Raw genomic sequence first — 12,818 nt, 5'->3', positions numbered from 1 at the left:
AAAAGTATACACTAATTATGCAGATGTACTCATGTACACGTTATTCAAATATACAGCTGATTCATATACATTGAAGCTTTGATTATACAATGGATATGTATAGCTGTATTAACAGATTAACCAATCTTCCGGATAAGGGTCGCATTTTAACATGACATGCAAATTTTTGATAATTTAAATGTCTTTATTAATGTTAAATACTATACTATAACCTAGTAAGATAATCCGTTAGTTTACTTTATCCCAAGACAATGTTTTATATATTCTTTTTTTTTTCAGTCTACGTACAAGAATATTCCATATACTTAATGAACTAACTATCATTATTCTGATATACGGTGGCGGGATTATTAAGCATTACATACATTACTGTTTTATCAGTTTTGTTTATATTGTCGGCAGAGTGAATTAAGGTGAATCACCCCTTTACTAGTCATTTCGTTTTTTAAAGGCCACTCCAAAGCATGTATATATATAATTTCATTATCTTGATTAATATTAAATCGCAGCATTATTAATTCTTCCTTCTATATTTTAGGTCCATTACTATTCCTTCAATCTATATTACGAATTGATGAATACACAGATGGAAATATCTGTTTAAATAAAATAAATTTGAGTATGTTTTTTGTTTTATTGGTATGAAAGTAGACACATGCATGTGACAGATCGAGGTTAACGTTCATCTAAAGAATTAAGGTTAATCACCCTTTTACTACTTGAGATGTTTTAATGTTTACATTTTTACTCATTGCACCATAAGAATAATAAGAAGATCATAAAGCATTAATAAGTTGTTTCTTATCATGTGGTACTAATGATTTAGCTATATAAAGTTGGTGCTAGACTAACATGCATGTGTTTAGTCATTTTCAACCTCTAAAGTTATTACCAACACAAAACGTAACAATTAGTATGAATACAAATGGAAACTTCAATGAAACAACTCTATGATATCTTTGTGATTTATTCACGTTGATAAATCATAAGCCAAGAGCGATCTTAAACTTAATTTTGTTGTTCTAAAGAAACAAACAAAATTTAAAATGAATAAGAAAAGTGACAGGACTGTATAATGAGATAATAATGAAGCTGGTAAGGTTAGGAGAATCTGGTTGAGTTTGACGAACATGAAGGAAGAATATCAACGTTTCAACAACCAAAGCAATGAAGTGGCCATTCCATGAACCGTATCATTTTTTGAAAGATTATTCTTTAACTCGATATACCAATATGCAAATATAATAACATATATTCATACGTATTGTATATACTATAGTAATCCTAAAACAATAATATATAATATAAGATGGGTGGTCGTGCGCTTTAAACTGTTGTATTTGATAGCTTCCCTAGTTGGCAAGCCACATCAGCACATTATAGATACTACACATGCTGATGAATTAATAACAGTTCCTTTTTACTTCGACACAAACAATTCTTTTTTACTTGGACATAAAACTATTTGTTAATATCTCTCACAAGGAGATAAGATTTACTGATTTAGACTTGTTCTAGATACTCTAGAACAAAATTTTGATGGCTGTCAATAAGCCAACATGTTTCTTCGTTTAATAACACCTCTTAAACGATCCAAATATTTGAATTGTGTTATTTGTGTTACTAGAGACAAACTTGTGAATGAAAAAAAATGGTACATGAACAACAGTGTTGACTGCTATATCCGTTGTTCTTATTCAAAGCTTACATATAACCAAGTCAATCTCATGGTATTGATGGAGATAGAATTATTTATGATATATATTCAAAGTGCATATTCCTACCTATATTAAAAAAAATAATGTGCGTGTATATATATAAAAAAAAAGGTTTTAGATATGTCTAATATAATTCCTTAAATGGGTCTCGGCTCTCGGTCCTCTCGGATGAAGATGAAAAAAATAGTAGGAGGAGAAAACCAACTTGCCCATAGTATGTATTATAGTATGATATAGTGATGCATGTATAATAATATCATTACTATCAAGAAATATACTTGAAGATCTTTTGTTTAACCGATATAAGTAAACAAATATTAAGAAAGTTCAAATAAAAAATTACAAAAAAAAATTGGGATGTAAATGGGACAACAGATATTCTCTTTACAATACAAGCCTGCATGAATCCAGGTAATCTGCCTTTGCAAACTCCAAAGGCAGTATTTTTCATCATTCCATTATTTAAATTAATTATTGATTTGTTAATGTCTACTTGTTGAATTTGCTTCAACAGGAAGACAGACTTAGCTCAGCCATGACGGGCCTGTAATTAGTACTAGTAATTAATATATTATTAAAAGGTCATATATATAGTACAACTCGATTTAATCTTGCCGGTTTAGTTATTTATATTAGATGGTCTAGTTAGATGATTACATCATTAAGTCTCATCACTCTTTTAATTTAGTATATAATTCTATTGTAAGTCATTTCTCCAAATCGTTACCATTACCGATTTATCCAAACTTGAAAATTCAATTATTTTAATCTAAATCTCTATACATGATGATCAACTTAAAGAGTATAGTAGTAACAAATATTCCCTGTGTGCTGCCAAAACAATCACAGAGTAGTAATAAGAACTACATAATTTAATACTACTAATAAGACGAATAATTAAGGTATCAAACAACTGGATATTAAGTTGTTAATATGACAGATATAATTGAGAGATCATAATAAGGAGTTTTTTTAGAATCAATACGATCAAAAGAGAGAGAGAGGCAAAGCGAATGGGGAACATGCCGCGTAGTCATCATGCAGATATGTGGGCTCCAACAAAGCATGTACCACAAAATATTATTATTGTAAAAAAAAAAAAAAAAGAGAGATGTCTACGCATAACGAATATAATTATTGAAAGTAGTAGTAGTAAACTAATCAGATGAAAAGAGATTTGATTGATGTGTAATTAAGAATCTAGTTCAATGATGATGAGTAATATATCCCCCTCGACAGGTCCTTTTGCTAAGTTAGTTTAGTACCCACCGGTAACTAAATCTCCTCCTCAATGGAACAAATGCTAATTAGGAATTGATTATTACTAAAAGACAGAGCACGGGGAGAGATTACTACTTACAACGATTTATTATTATTACAAGGAATATATATAGGGTCGTGCCAGTTAATTAATAGATGAATTACCCGAATAAATTTATGGATTAAGAGGAAAAAGAACATAGAAAAAAAAGTTGTAATCATATACATAATAGTAAAAGTAAGATTTTGGTATCTCTTTATTGGTTGAGTTTCAATTAATATTTTCTAACTTTTTTATTTTTTTTATTTACTTTTTAATTGTTTAATTGCTTTAAACAATATTTAAAACTCATTTAACACAATACATTTAACTCACACATTAAAATAAAATTATAACTGAAAATAAAATAAATTAATCATTAATCATATTTCACCATTCAATTTTATTCAAACACAAAAAATTATTATTGTAACCTAGTAACTCTAAATATAACTTCTATCAATTCTTATTATATAAATAAGCATTAACTCATTATCTTATATTGGCATTCTTTTACTTTCTTATTTTCACATTAATTTTCATCAATTCTTATCATATAAATAAGCATTCTTTCATTCTCTCACATTGGCATTTTTTTACTTTCTCATTTTCACATTCTCTTATTTTCTTCCATTTCGCTCGTTCTCTTCCACAATACCTCAACGAAAATATACATAACTAACACCACAAAATAAATTTTATGAAAATATATATCACAATAATTTTGAAATATGATTAAAACTACAAAAATATATGACATATGACATGTAAAATAAATATGACTTAATTGCAATAAATATACAATTATCAAAAAAAAATTTAATTAATTTACTTTATTTAAAATTCATACTATATAGTATTTAAATTTTAATGTACACTAAAAAATAAAATAATAAAAACATGTTACTTTATATTATTTTTTCAAAATAGAATAGTTATTATGTAAGAACTCAAGTATAGAACTAGTAATAAAGACAGAGAGGTTAAATAAGGCATATCAAACGGCTATACACAAAAAAGAAAAGATTCGTCTCCTAAAACGAAAACTCTCACAATTCATCATCTCTTCCCTCTCCGGACAACACAAATCCATTCTTCTTCTTCTTCTTCTTCTCTTCTATTGTCTCTTTCTTCTTCACGGGTTTCAATTTAAAAAAAAAAAAAAAAACCTTTGATCCTTCTTTTTTTTTAATAATTAAAGTTGTCTCTTTTACTTTTTTTCTTTAATCTGGTTTTGGTTAATTGAGACACTCTCTGTTACCACTGCTTGCTGCTGCTACTTCTTTGGGATGTGTTTGTTCCAATTTCGAAGAAACCTTGTGAAGACGAACAAACCCAAGTATGCAATTTTTTAATCTTTTATTATAAATTTCATTACTTTAATGAATTTGATGATGCTCGTGCTCACGCATTTTTGTTTGCTTAGGATCTAAAAATGAGATCTCTCACTTTGCTATGCTTAATTCAGCTTCTCTGTGTGCTGCTTAGATGAAACCCTTTTTTTTTTTGGTTTCGTTTGCTTACACATTGATCGACCACATAAGTTGTTTGTTGAAATGCCTCTGAGAAGATAAAAGACTAGATTCAATGCGTTTTTGGGTTGAGATTGATGTTCAACTCTTTTTGTTTATTTTGTGAACTCGTTTTGTCTCGAACTCTGTGATTGCTTCATTTGTAAACTTCTTACGATTTTTTTTAATTTTTAATATTATTTTCTAAACTTTTATATATAGTTTGCCTTGTAGGTTGCTTGTTTGGAAGCAAAACTGGCAGTTGGGGAAGTTCCTCTTTTGAGAGAAAAGAAAGAAAGCATTCTTCTTTAAGCTGTGTGTGTTTATGGATTGAATTACCCTCAAGGAATAATAATAATAATGGATTACTTGTCTCAAGAGGAAGATTTGCAATTCTTCGATGCCAACGATGAGATGATGATGATGGCATCAAATCCAAGTGGTTTTGGTTTTGATGTATGGAATGATTCACCTGGAAGTGTGGTGGAGAGGCGGAGGAAGTTCTTGGAGTGGATGGGAGTTGAACAAGATCGTGTTCAATCCAAGGAGTCTGTCTCTGTAGCTAATGAGGAGTCTTGCTTTCATGGAGCTCAAGAGAATTCTGTTGAAGCTGAGGAGAGGAGATCTGGAGTTTTTAGCAGTTCTTCTAGTGAAGTTTCTTCGTCTGGTTCAAGTGTTGAAGTTTCCGAGGAATTGTCTTTGAGAGTAGACAAAAATGTGGGTGGATGTGATGTAACGAGGAGACAAAGCTCTTCAATGGCATCATGTTCTAACTCCAGGTATTGCCAGGTGAAGGAAACAGAGAAGCAGGGGAGTATCGCAGGGTTAGTCACGAGTTTCAAGAAGGGATGGTTTACAAGGCTGCGGTCTATGGGGTGTACTGCGGATACAAAAGTTGAATCTAGTGGTAAAATCAGAGCTTCTTCTGGTTTTGGTGATGTGATTTCAAGAGTTAAGGTTAAGCAATGTAAGAAACAGGCGAAGGAGCTTTCAGCTCTTTATCAGAGTCAAGACATTAAAGCTCATGATGGTGCCATTTTGGCGATGAAGTTTAGCGGCGATGGGAAGTTTCTTGCAAGTTCTGGTGAAGATGGGATTGTGCGCGTGTGGAAAGTCGTGGAGGATAAGAGATCTAGACTACGAAGGGATGGCCTGAATGAGATAGATCCTTCGTCTATGTACTTTGAGGTAAATGATCTTTCTCAGTTGAAACCGGTTTTGGTGGATGAGGAAAAATCAAAGAAGGCTACAGAAAGTTTCAGGAAAACATCTGATTCGGCTTGCGTTGTCTTCCCTCCTAAAGTTTTCCGGATAATGGATAAACCGTTATATGAATTCCGCGGGCACACGGGTGAAGTCTTGGACATCTCATGGTCAAAAGATAATGTAAGCTTCCAAATTCTTTTACATTTTTCATACTACCATGCAACTATTGCTTAGATGGAAGTTTTAAAAACTGAGGCATTTGTTATGTAATTTCCTAATGTAGTATCTTCTGTCGGCGTCAATGGATAAAACTGTCCGGCTTTGGAAAGTCGGTAGCAATGATTGTCTTGGAGTTTTCCCTCACAATAGTTATGGTATGCTTCTTCTTCTTCCTCTTAGTGATTACATTTAAAGAACAAATCTCAGTTACCATATTGATCTGACTTTAGCTGCAACTTTCTTTTTTTCTGCAGTAACATCTGTTCAGTTCAACCCCGTGAACGAGAATTATTTCATGAGTGGTTCAATTGATGGAAAAGTTCGAATCTGGAGCATTTCTGGTTGCAACGTTACTGATTGGGCCGATCTCAAAGACATTATATCCGCAGTGTGTTATCGTGCGGATGGACAGGGAGGAATTATTGGTTGTCTTACCGGAAGCTGCAGATTCTTTAGCATGTCAGGAGAATATTTAGAACTGGACTCTCAGATACATGTGCATAGCAAAAAGAAGTCTTCCAATAAACGGATAACTGGATTTCAGGTAATGTCTTCTTTTTTCACCTGGTCTTGATACTTTGTTTACTTCTCTTGACATTGTGAGATGTTAACAAATCGATATACATGTTTCTTTCCAGTATTTACCACAAGAGCCAAACAAAGTCCTGGTTGTTTCCGCGGATTCCAAAGTCAGAATTCTTCAAGGCAACAATGTCGTCAGAAAATACAAAGGTATGTTGCTTCTTATGCTACCTACAACGTTCAGTTTCTTTTCAATATCTCTATGATTGATTCTAAACTAAGCTCATCTCTGTTTTTTTGTTTTTTATTCTCTAGGTGTTTGCAAGACGAGAAGCCTCATATCAGCGTCTCTTACATCTGATGGAAAACACATTGTTTCAGCTTGTGAAGACTCCAATGTATATATATGGAGTAATGATGAGTCAGATTGTTCTTCTCAAAGCAAAAAGATTCGATCTTTTGAACGTTTCTCCACCAATGCATCCGTTGCAGCAACCTGGTGTGGATTCTCAGATCATAACACAACTCTCCCGTTCTCTTCTCCCTCTTGTTTATCTCTCAACGAAGGATATGTCCCCGGATCAATATCCAAAGGAAGTGCGACATGGCCAGAGGAAAACCTACCCGTAAATCCTCTGTCTACATCCGCAATGAATGCATCACATTACAAGTTTCTCAAATCCTCTTACCAGAGAGCATCTAGCTCTCTATTATGGGGTATGGTTATAGTCACAGGCGGGTGGGATGGACGGATCAGAACATTTCAGAACTATGGTTTGCCTGTGACTACTTGAGAAAACCGGTTTCGTTTTCCTAACTTTGGAAGAAGAAAAAAAACAATCAGATGCGATTGTTCCTTTCTTGATAGGCACAAGCACATGGTTCTGGCAGATCTTGAAGCTTATATGGTGGGTCCAAAACCAGATCCACTCTCAGATTTCTGGAGATATCAATTAGTCAAAAAGTGTTACTTCCTCTCAAGATTATGATGATCCTGTAGAAAATCTTTCAAGAAGTGGTTTCAGTGGAAGATTTGACAATCAGTTGATGTAGACGCCGGGGATGATAACGAACAGATGTTTCTGTTTTTGGCAATTAGTGGCGGTTGGAGAGAGTTTTTTAGACAGTGCGGATTTGTCTGAAAAAATTGACAGGCGAGTGTACGTAGGGTCCTAATAAAAGAAGAGGCAAGTGATCATGGAAAGTAGTGGCTGAAAGAGAAAGATGTTGACGTTACTTCCACAAGAAAGATCTTCCAATGGCTTCTCCTTAGATCCTTTTTCTTAAATTAGGATTTTGATTTGATAAATATCTAACGTAGTGATTATTGATTCGTTGATTTATAGTGTAATCTGATTTTTCTAACGTGTAAATGAGTTCATTATTATATATAGCTATGTTTAGATTTTGTTTTGCACTTATCTTAAGGACCTTACTCTCCACCTCAGAGGAGGTTCCGGGGCATTGTAGTTGTATACTATTTTGTAGTATACAGTAAAACTTCTGTTTTTTTTCTTTCCCCCAATTGTATACAGTTAATGTAATTACGAGTTTGTGTTGTGTCCAAAAACAAAAAAAAAGGTAGCGTGTGCAATGTGTTAATATCGAGTATCGACTCAAGGTTTTGAGAAAAAAGTAAGATCTCAATGAAATAGTTCTTAAAACAACAGTCCAAAACAGTATAACAATATAACAGTCGCCAATGTCACCGCACACCACCACACAAAGAAAAACCCAAACACATTTATGATAAATTCCATATTCTTCTTAGCTTCCGCGATGCGGGCCTGTCGATGTGCTTCTGCAAGAGAAGTGAAGGGATTCAAGTTGAGTTGGTGTCGGAACTTTTGCCACAAGCCCTCATGTTGATGTTGTTGGTCTGACTCATTCATGTCATCAACGCGCGTGGACAGCGACTCTTTATAAAATTCTTCTAGCAACATGTGTAAGTCTTGGGGCGTCTCTGGATCATAGTTGGGTGGTAAGAACGTTTCACTCATCTTCTTCTTCAACTGATCCCACGAAGAGATTTTAGGTTTATTATCGAAACGTGTCCGCAACGTTACTAGTTGCGACCACCAAGTTCGGAATCTCATCGCAACCATCTCTCTGATGGTGACCATCCAGTCGAGAAGCTCTTGACCCGATCGTCTGCCATGAATTTGACAGTTTTCTTCATCGGGTTTTTCTTGTGGCCGATGGAAATTGATGTAACTATCCAGCTTGAAGGCGAGAGCTTGCACCTCCGTCGTCAACTGCTGGATCTGTTCTTGTACACGTTTGAGTTCACCGTCTCTCGAAGACCAAGGAGCCATGGTTAAGGTACGTACGCATTAAGGAACTAAAAGCTATATATATATAAGGCTCTAAACCTACAACATTTTATGTGGCAAGTAAAATGTCCACCAAAACTATAACATTTTATGTGGCAAGTTTTATCGGGTTGTATTTCGGTATCGACTAATTTGCGTGATCGGGGATTGAGTTGTGATGTCGTTTGTACACGGTGCGGGATGGAGGAGGAGGATATAAATCATGCCATCTTTCTATACCCGCCGGCCCGACAAGCCTGGGCTTTAGCTCATGTACCAGTGGGGCCGCAACTCTTTCCGACGAACTCTGTATATGCTAATGTTGATCATTTTCTAGATCCCATAAGTCTGGGTCCACAGGTTCAGATTTTTCCTTGGATGATGTGGTATATTTGGAAAGCTCGAAACGCCCGTGTTTTTGAAAACCAGGCTGAACGCCCTGATGAGGTTGTCCGGGTGGGGGAGGGGGAGGCTTTGTCCTGGCAGGAGGCTCAGGTAGATGTCGAGGGGGAGGAGTTTCCCTCCACTACTACGGGTCTAACACCTGGGTATAGAAGGGGTTTATATCTTTCTACGATTTTTATGGGACAGAGATGTTATGTTGACGGCTCTTGGAAAGCGACATATGTTTTTGCTGGTGCAGGATGGTGATGTATTTCATCGGAAGGATCGCCCCCAGTGCTTGGAGCGACAAATTTCCGGCGAAGTTTATCCCGTTACATGCAGAAGTTGAAGCCTTCATCTGGGCGATGCAATGTATGATTGGACATGACTTCCGGGATGTGGCTTTTCTTACCGACTGCTCCGACTTGGTGAAGATGGTGTCTTCCCCAACTGATTGGCCAGCTTTTGCAATATATTTAGATGACATTCGGATCGACATGGAGGAGTTTTCTTCTTTCTCTTTGATTTATGTTTCTCGTAATGCTAATGTACGAGCGGATTTTTTAGCACGCCAAGTGCGTGTGTTTCTGCATCATGTTTTGTTTGTAGACAATTTTCTTCATAATTGGCTCGTCTGAGCTGATTCTTTAGTATAAAAAATAAAAAAAACTCTAAACATAGGGTTTCAATTGACCTAGAAGGATCCAATAAACTTATAGAAACAAATATATTCCGGTTTTTGTAAATGTAAATCATACATATGCGTGGTTATAAAGCCAACATAAAGTAGTTTTTAACTGGACCAAAATAGTAATCGGCCCAATGGGCTTAATAGTTTGTGATATTATGATCTGTCATGCCACGTCATAGGCATGATAGTTTGTGATATTATGATCTGTCATGCCACGTCATAGGCATGATCCATAACGAATTGATAAAACTCTACGGTTGTCCGTAAGAGTTCGAACAAACACAAAAAAATCTGAAACATCCGATCCCATTTTCTCAAATGGCTTCGCTTCCTGTTCAGTTCACCAGGAATAATCTATCTTCGCCGTGTTTCTCCCTAAAACTCCGCCGTGAGCCGAGATCTTTAGTAACAACAGTACATTGCTCCGGTATAAACGCATCTTCTTTTCTTTTTCCTCTGCATTTATTTGTTTTTTTTCTTCTTCTATATGTTTCTTCTTGGTTCTTCGATTTGAAGCATTATATATGTAGCTTTGTAGTTCAAAACTCTAATCAGACCCTAAATTTTGCATAATGGTCTCTCTCAGTCGGAGAAAACAGAGGAGAGAATGGTGTAGGAATCAAGAAGAGTTTGTTGTCTATAAAGGAGCTTGGATGTATCGCTTGCGCTGCTCTTTGTGCTTGTACTCTTACAATAGCTTCTCCTGTAATTGCTGCTAACCAGGTTCTGTCCACTGAAACCAAATTTTAATTCTAAAGCTTTATGGAAGAATGTTAAAGGATGGTAATGTTTTGAAGTGATGAAGAATGGGTTTGTTATTTTTTTTCAGAGACTTCCTCCGCTATCAACAGAACCAGACCGGTGTGAAAAAGCATTCGTTGGTAATACGATAGGTCAAGCTAATGGTGTCTATGACAAACCGCTGGATCTTAGGTTCTGTGATTACACAAATGATCAAACTAATCTTAAAGGGAAGACTCTCTCTGCTGCCTTGATGGTTGGTGCCAAGTTTGATGGTGCTGACATGACTGAGGTTGTTATGTCAAAAGCTTATGCCGTTGAAGCAAGCTTCAAAGGTATCTTAATTTGTTACATGTAACACTTCAATCTTGAAACTTGGAAAGCATGTGTGGTAAGTAATGCTTAGTTTTGATCCTTGCGCAGGGGTGAATTTCTCGAATGCTGTTATCGATCGGGTTAATTTTGGGAAATCGAATCTGAAAGGTGCGGTGTTCAGGAACACGGTGTTATCAGGTTCGACATTCGAAGAGGCAAATCTGGAGGATGTGGTGTTTGAGGACACTATCATTGGTTACATAGACCTTCAGAAAATATGTAGGAACGCGACAATAAACGAAGAAGGAAGACTTGTGTTGGGTTGCCGATAGAGAGAAGAGAGAAATATTTGTTTTGAATGTATTATATAAATGTAAGAATTGAGATTTGACACAAAGATGTATGAAAACAAAGTACGTAAAGGTTGAAGGATAGGACTGAGGAGGAGAGTTATGAGGTTGTATAATCAATTCTTGTAAATTCTGTAACAAACAAAATGCATTTTTCTATGTTCTTCATTCTTCAATAATTTACATACACATAATCTATGTGTTAATACTGTGTGTAAATTATGTGTATTTCTGCAAAACAAGTGTAAGTTTACAACCAAACCCAAGTGCTTTGTGTTCATTCATGGACTGATGGACATAGTAATTATGTAATATAAAAATATATAATAGAAGAGGAGTAAGCAGGAGCGCATCTGGTGTAGTGGTATCATAGTACCCTCCCACGGTACTGACCAGGGTTCGATTCCCTGGATGCGCACCTTTTTTTTTGTTTTAATTAGTTCAACTTACAATTTTTTTATATATTATATGTTTGGGATTGAAATGATCAATTATATAAAATACTATATATTTTTTTAGAATTCTGATTTTTGGATTACGTTGTCGTTATATGCTGTAGAGATCATGATTATTCGCTGTGTGATACTAAAAATAACCATAACACTCTTTATTTATTTTCTGATACAACGAAGTACACAGAATATGATTCTATATATATATATATATATATATATATATATATATGTTAAATAAATAGGATTTAGTATGTCTTGGCATTAATCCTCCTTTGACGAACGCGTTTCCGAAGGGTATTGTACACTGATATCTCATCTTCTAACAAAAAGAGTCAGAGAAGGAGGAGACAAAACATAACATACATACATTCATATTATAGATATTAGTAGTGCATGTGCTTATATATTTATATGCTAACTTATATATATATAGATAGATAGAGAGAGAGAGAGAGACAGAGAGACGATTGTTGTTGATGATTCAACCTTTGCCTCCGGGCCTTCTTCTTGGGTCGTGTTTAGGGTTGGGTCCTGCATCGTCGTAGTCCGCTGTGGAGTGGAACATCAACTTCCTATGGCTCATCTTCTTCGCTCCCACTTCCTCACTCTTTATAATAACAAACCAGTATGGATCTTGTCAATATTTGGACGCGCGCAAAACATAACATTCCTTAAAATTATAAGCATATATAAACATGTATATACCTTGTAGAGCTTGAAACTTATCTCATGAATCTTTGAGCCTCCGATCTGGATAGAGCCTTCCACTATGGCTAACAGAAAACATTGTATCAGCGGAGTATACATGTTCTAGTTAAAACGGATTCATATTTATTGCAACGCGAAAAAGGTTAGTTAGATACTTAGATATGTTCTAATATAAAAGGCAGAAATGAAATAGTATTTCCGATCGTGTGACTCTAGCTACCAATAAACAGTAAAATAACGAAGTGTATTAAGGTAGATCACTGAGGCACTCAGCTCAACGATCAAGAAAAGACGAAGATACTAAATTCTAATATCATAAGCTGATTTCGGATTGAGATGGATTGTATTGGGACGTAAATTCGATATAGTTAACCCTTTAAACAAAG

At 35.1% G+C, this 12,818-nt stretch overlaps 3 protein-coding genes, 1 long non-coding RNA gene and 1 other non-coding gene across 7 annotated transcripts in view; 4 read left to right on the top strand and 1 right to left on the bottom strand.

The window, feature by feature from the left end:
• On the top strand, window positions 4,176–7,984 carry LOC104725870 (WD repeat-containing protein 44-like). 2 transcript variants are annotated; one of them, XM_010444615.2, is made up of 6 exons: window positions 4,176–4,357; window positions 4,764–5,915; window positions 6,019–6,109; window positions 6,209–6,498; window positions 6,593–6,686; window positions 6,792–7,984. In XM_010444615.2, the coding sequence occupies exons 2-6, from the start codon at window positions 4,890–4,892 to the stop codon at window positions 7,268–7,270; spliced, it is 1,980 nt and encodes a 659-aa protein (XP_010442917.1). In that variant the 5' UTR covers window positions 4,176–4,357; window positions 4,764–4,889; the 3' UTR covers window positions 7,271–7,984. The 2 variants fall into 2 exon arrangements, with proteins under 2 accessions (XP_010442917.1, XP_010442916.1); XM_010444614.2 differs by having other exon boundaries at window positions 4,752–5,915.
• LOC104725869 lies at window positions 9,254–9,865 on the top strand. The gene is made up of 2 exons (XR_757975.2): window positions 9,254–9,336; window positions 9,432–9,865. It is a non-coding gene; the product is annotated as an uncharacterized LOC104725869 (long non-coding RNA).
• Window positions 10,129–11,428, top strand: LOC104725867 (thylakoid lumenal 17.4 kDa protein, chloroplastic). The gene is made up of 4 exons (XM_010444613.2): window positions 10,129–10,290; window positions 10,450–10,586; window positions 10,693–10,939; window positions 11,028–11,428. The coding sequence occupies exons 1-4, from the start codon at window positions 10,182–10,184 to the stop codon at window positions 11,249–11,251; spliced, it is 717 nt and encodes a 238-aa protein (XP_010442915.1). The 5' UTR covers window positions 10,129–10,181; the 3' UTR covers window positions 11,252–11,428.
• On the top strand, window positions 11,617–11,687 carry TRNAG-CCC. Its single transcript has one exon. It is a non-coding gene; the product is annotated as a tRNA-Gly (tRNA).
• Window positions 11,863–12,818, bottom strand: part of LOC104725866 — a 1,470-nt gene continuing 514 nt past the window's right edge. The window contains exons 2-3 of one of the 2 annotated variants that reach the window (XM_010444612.2): window positions 12,430–12,491; window positions 11,863–12,331 (exon numbers count right to left, since the gene is read on the bottom strand). In XM_010444612.2, coding sequence (XP_010442914.1) covers window positions 12,206–12,331; window positions 12,430–12,491 — 188 coding nt within the window. In that variant the 3' untranslated portion in view covers window positions 11,863–12,205. Of the gene's footprint in view, window positions 12,332–12,429; window positions 12,498–12,818 lie in introns of both variants that reach the window. The other variant, XM_010444611.2, reaches the window with a different exon arrangement.

This window comes from Camelina sativa, chromosome 11 (genome assembly GCF_000633955.1).
Source record: "Camelina sativa cultivar DH55 chromosome 11, Cs, whole genome shotgun sequence".
Classification (NCBI taxonomy): domain Eukaryota; kingdom Viridiplantae; phylum Streptophyta; class Magnoliopsida; order Brassicales; family Brassicaceae; genus Camelina; species Camelina sativa.
The sequence above is the reverse complement of the archived record's forward strand: the minus strand, read 5'-3'. Positions and strand labels throughout refer to the sequence as shown.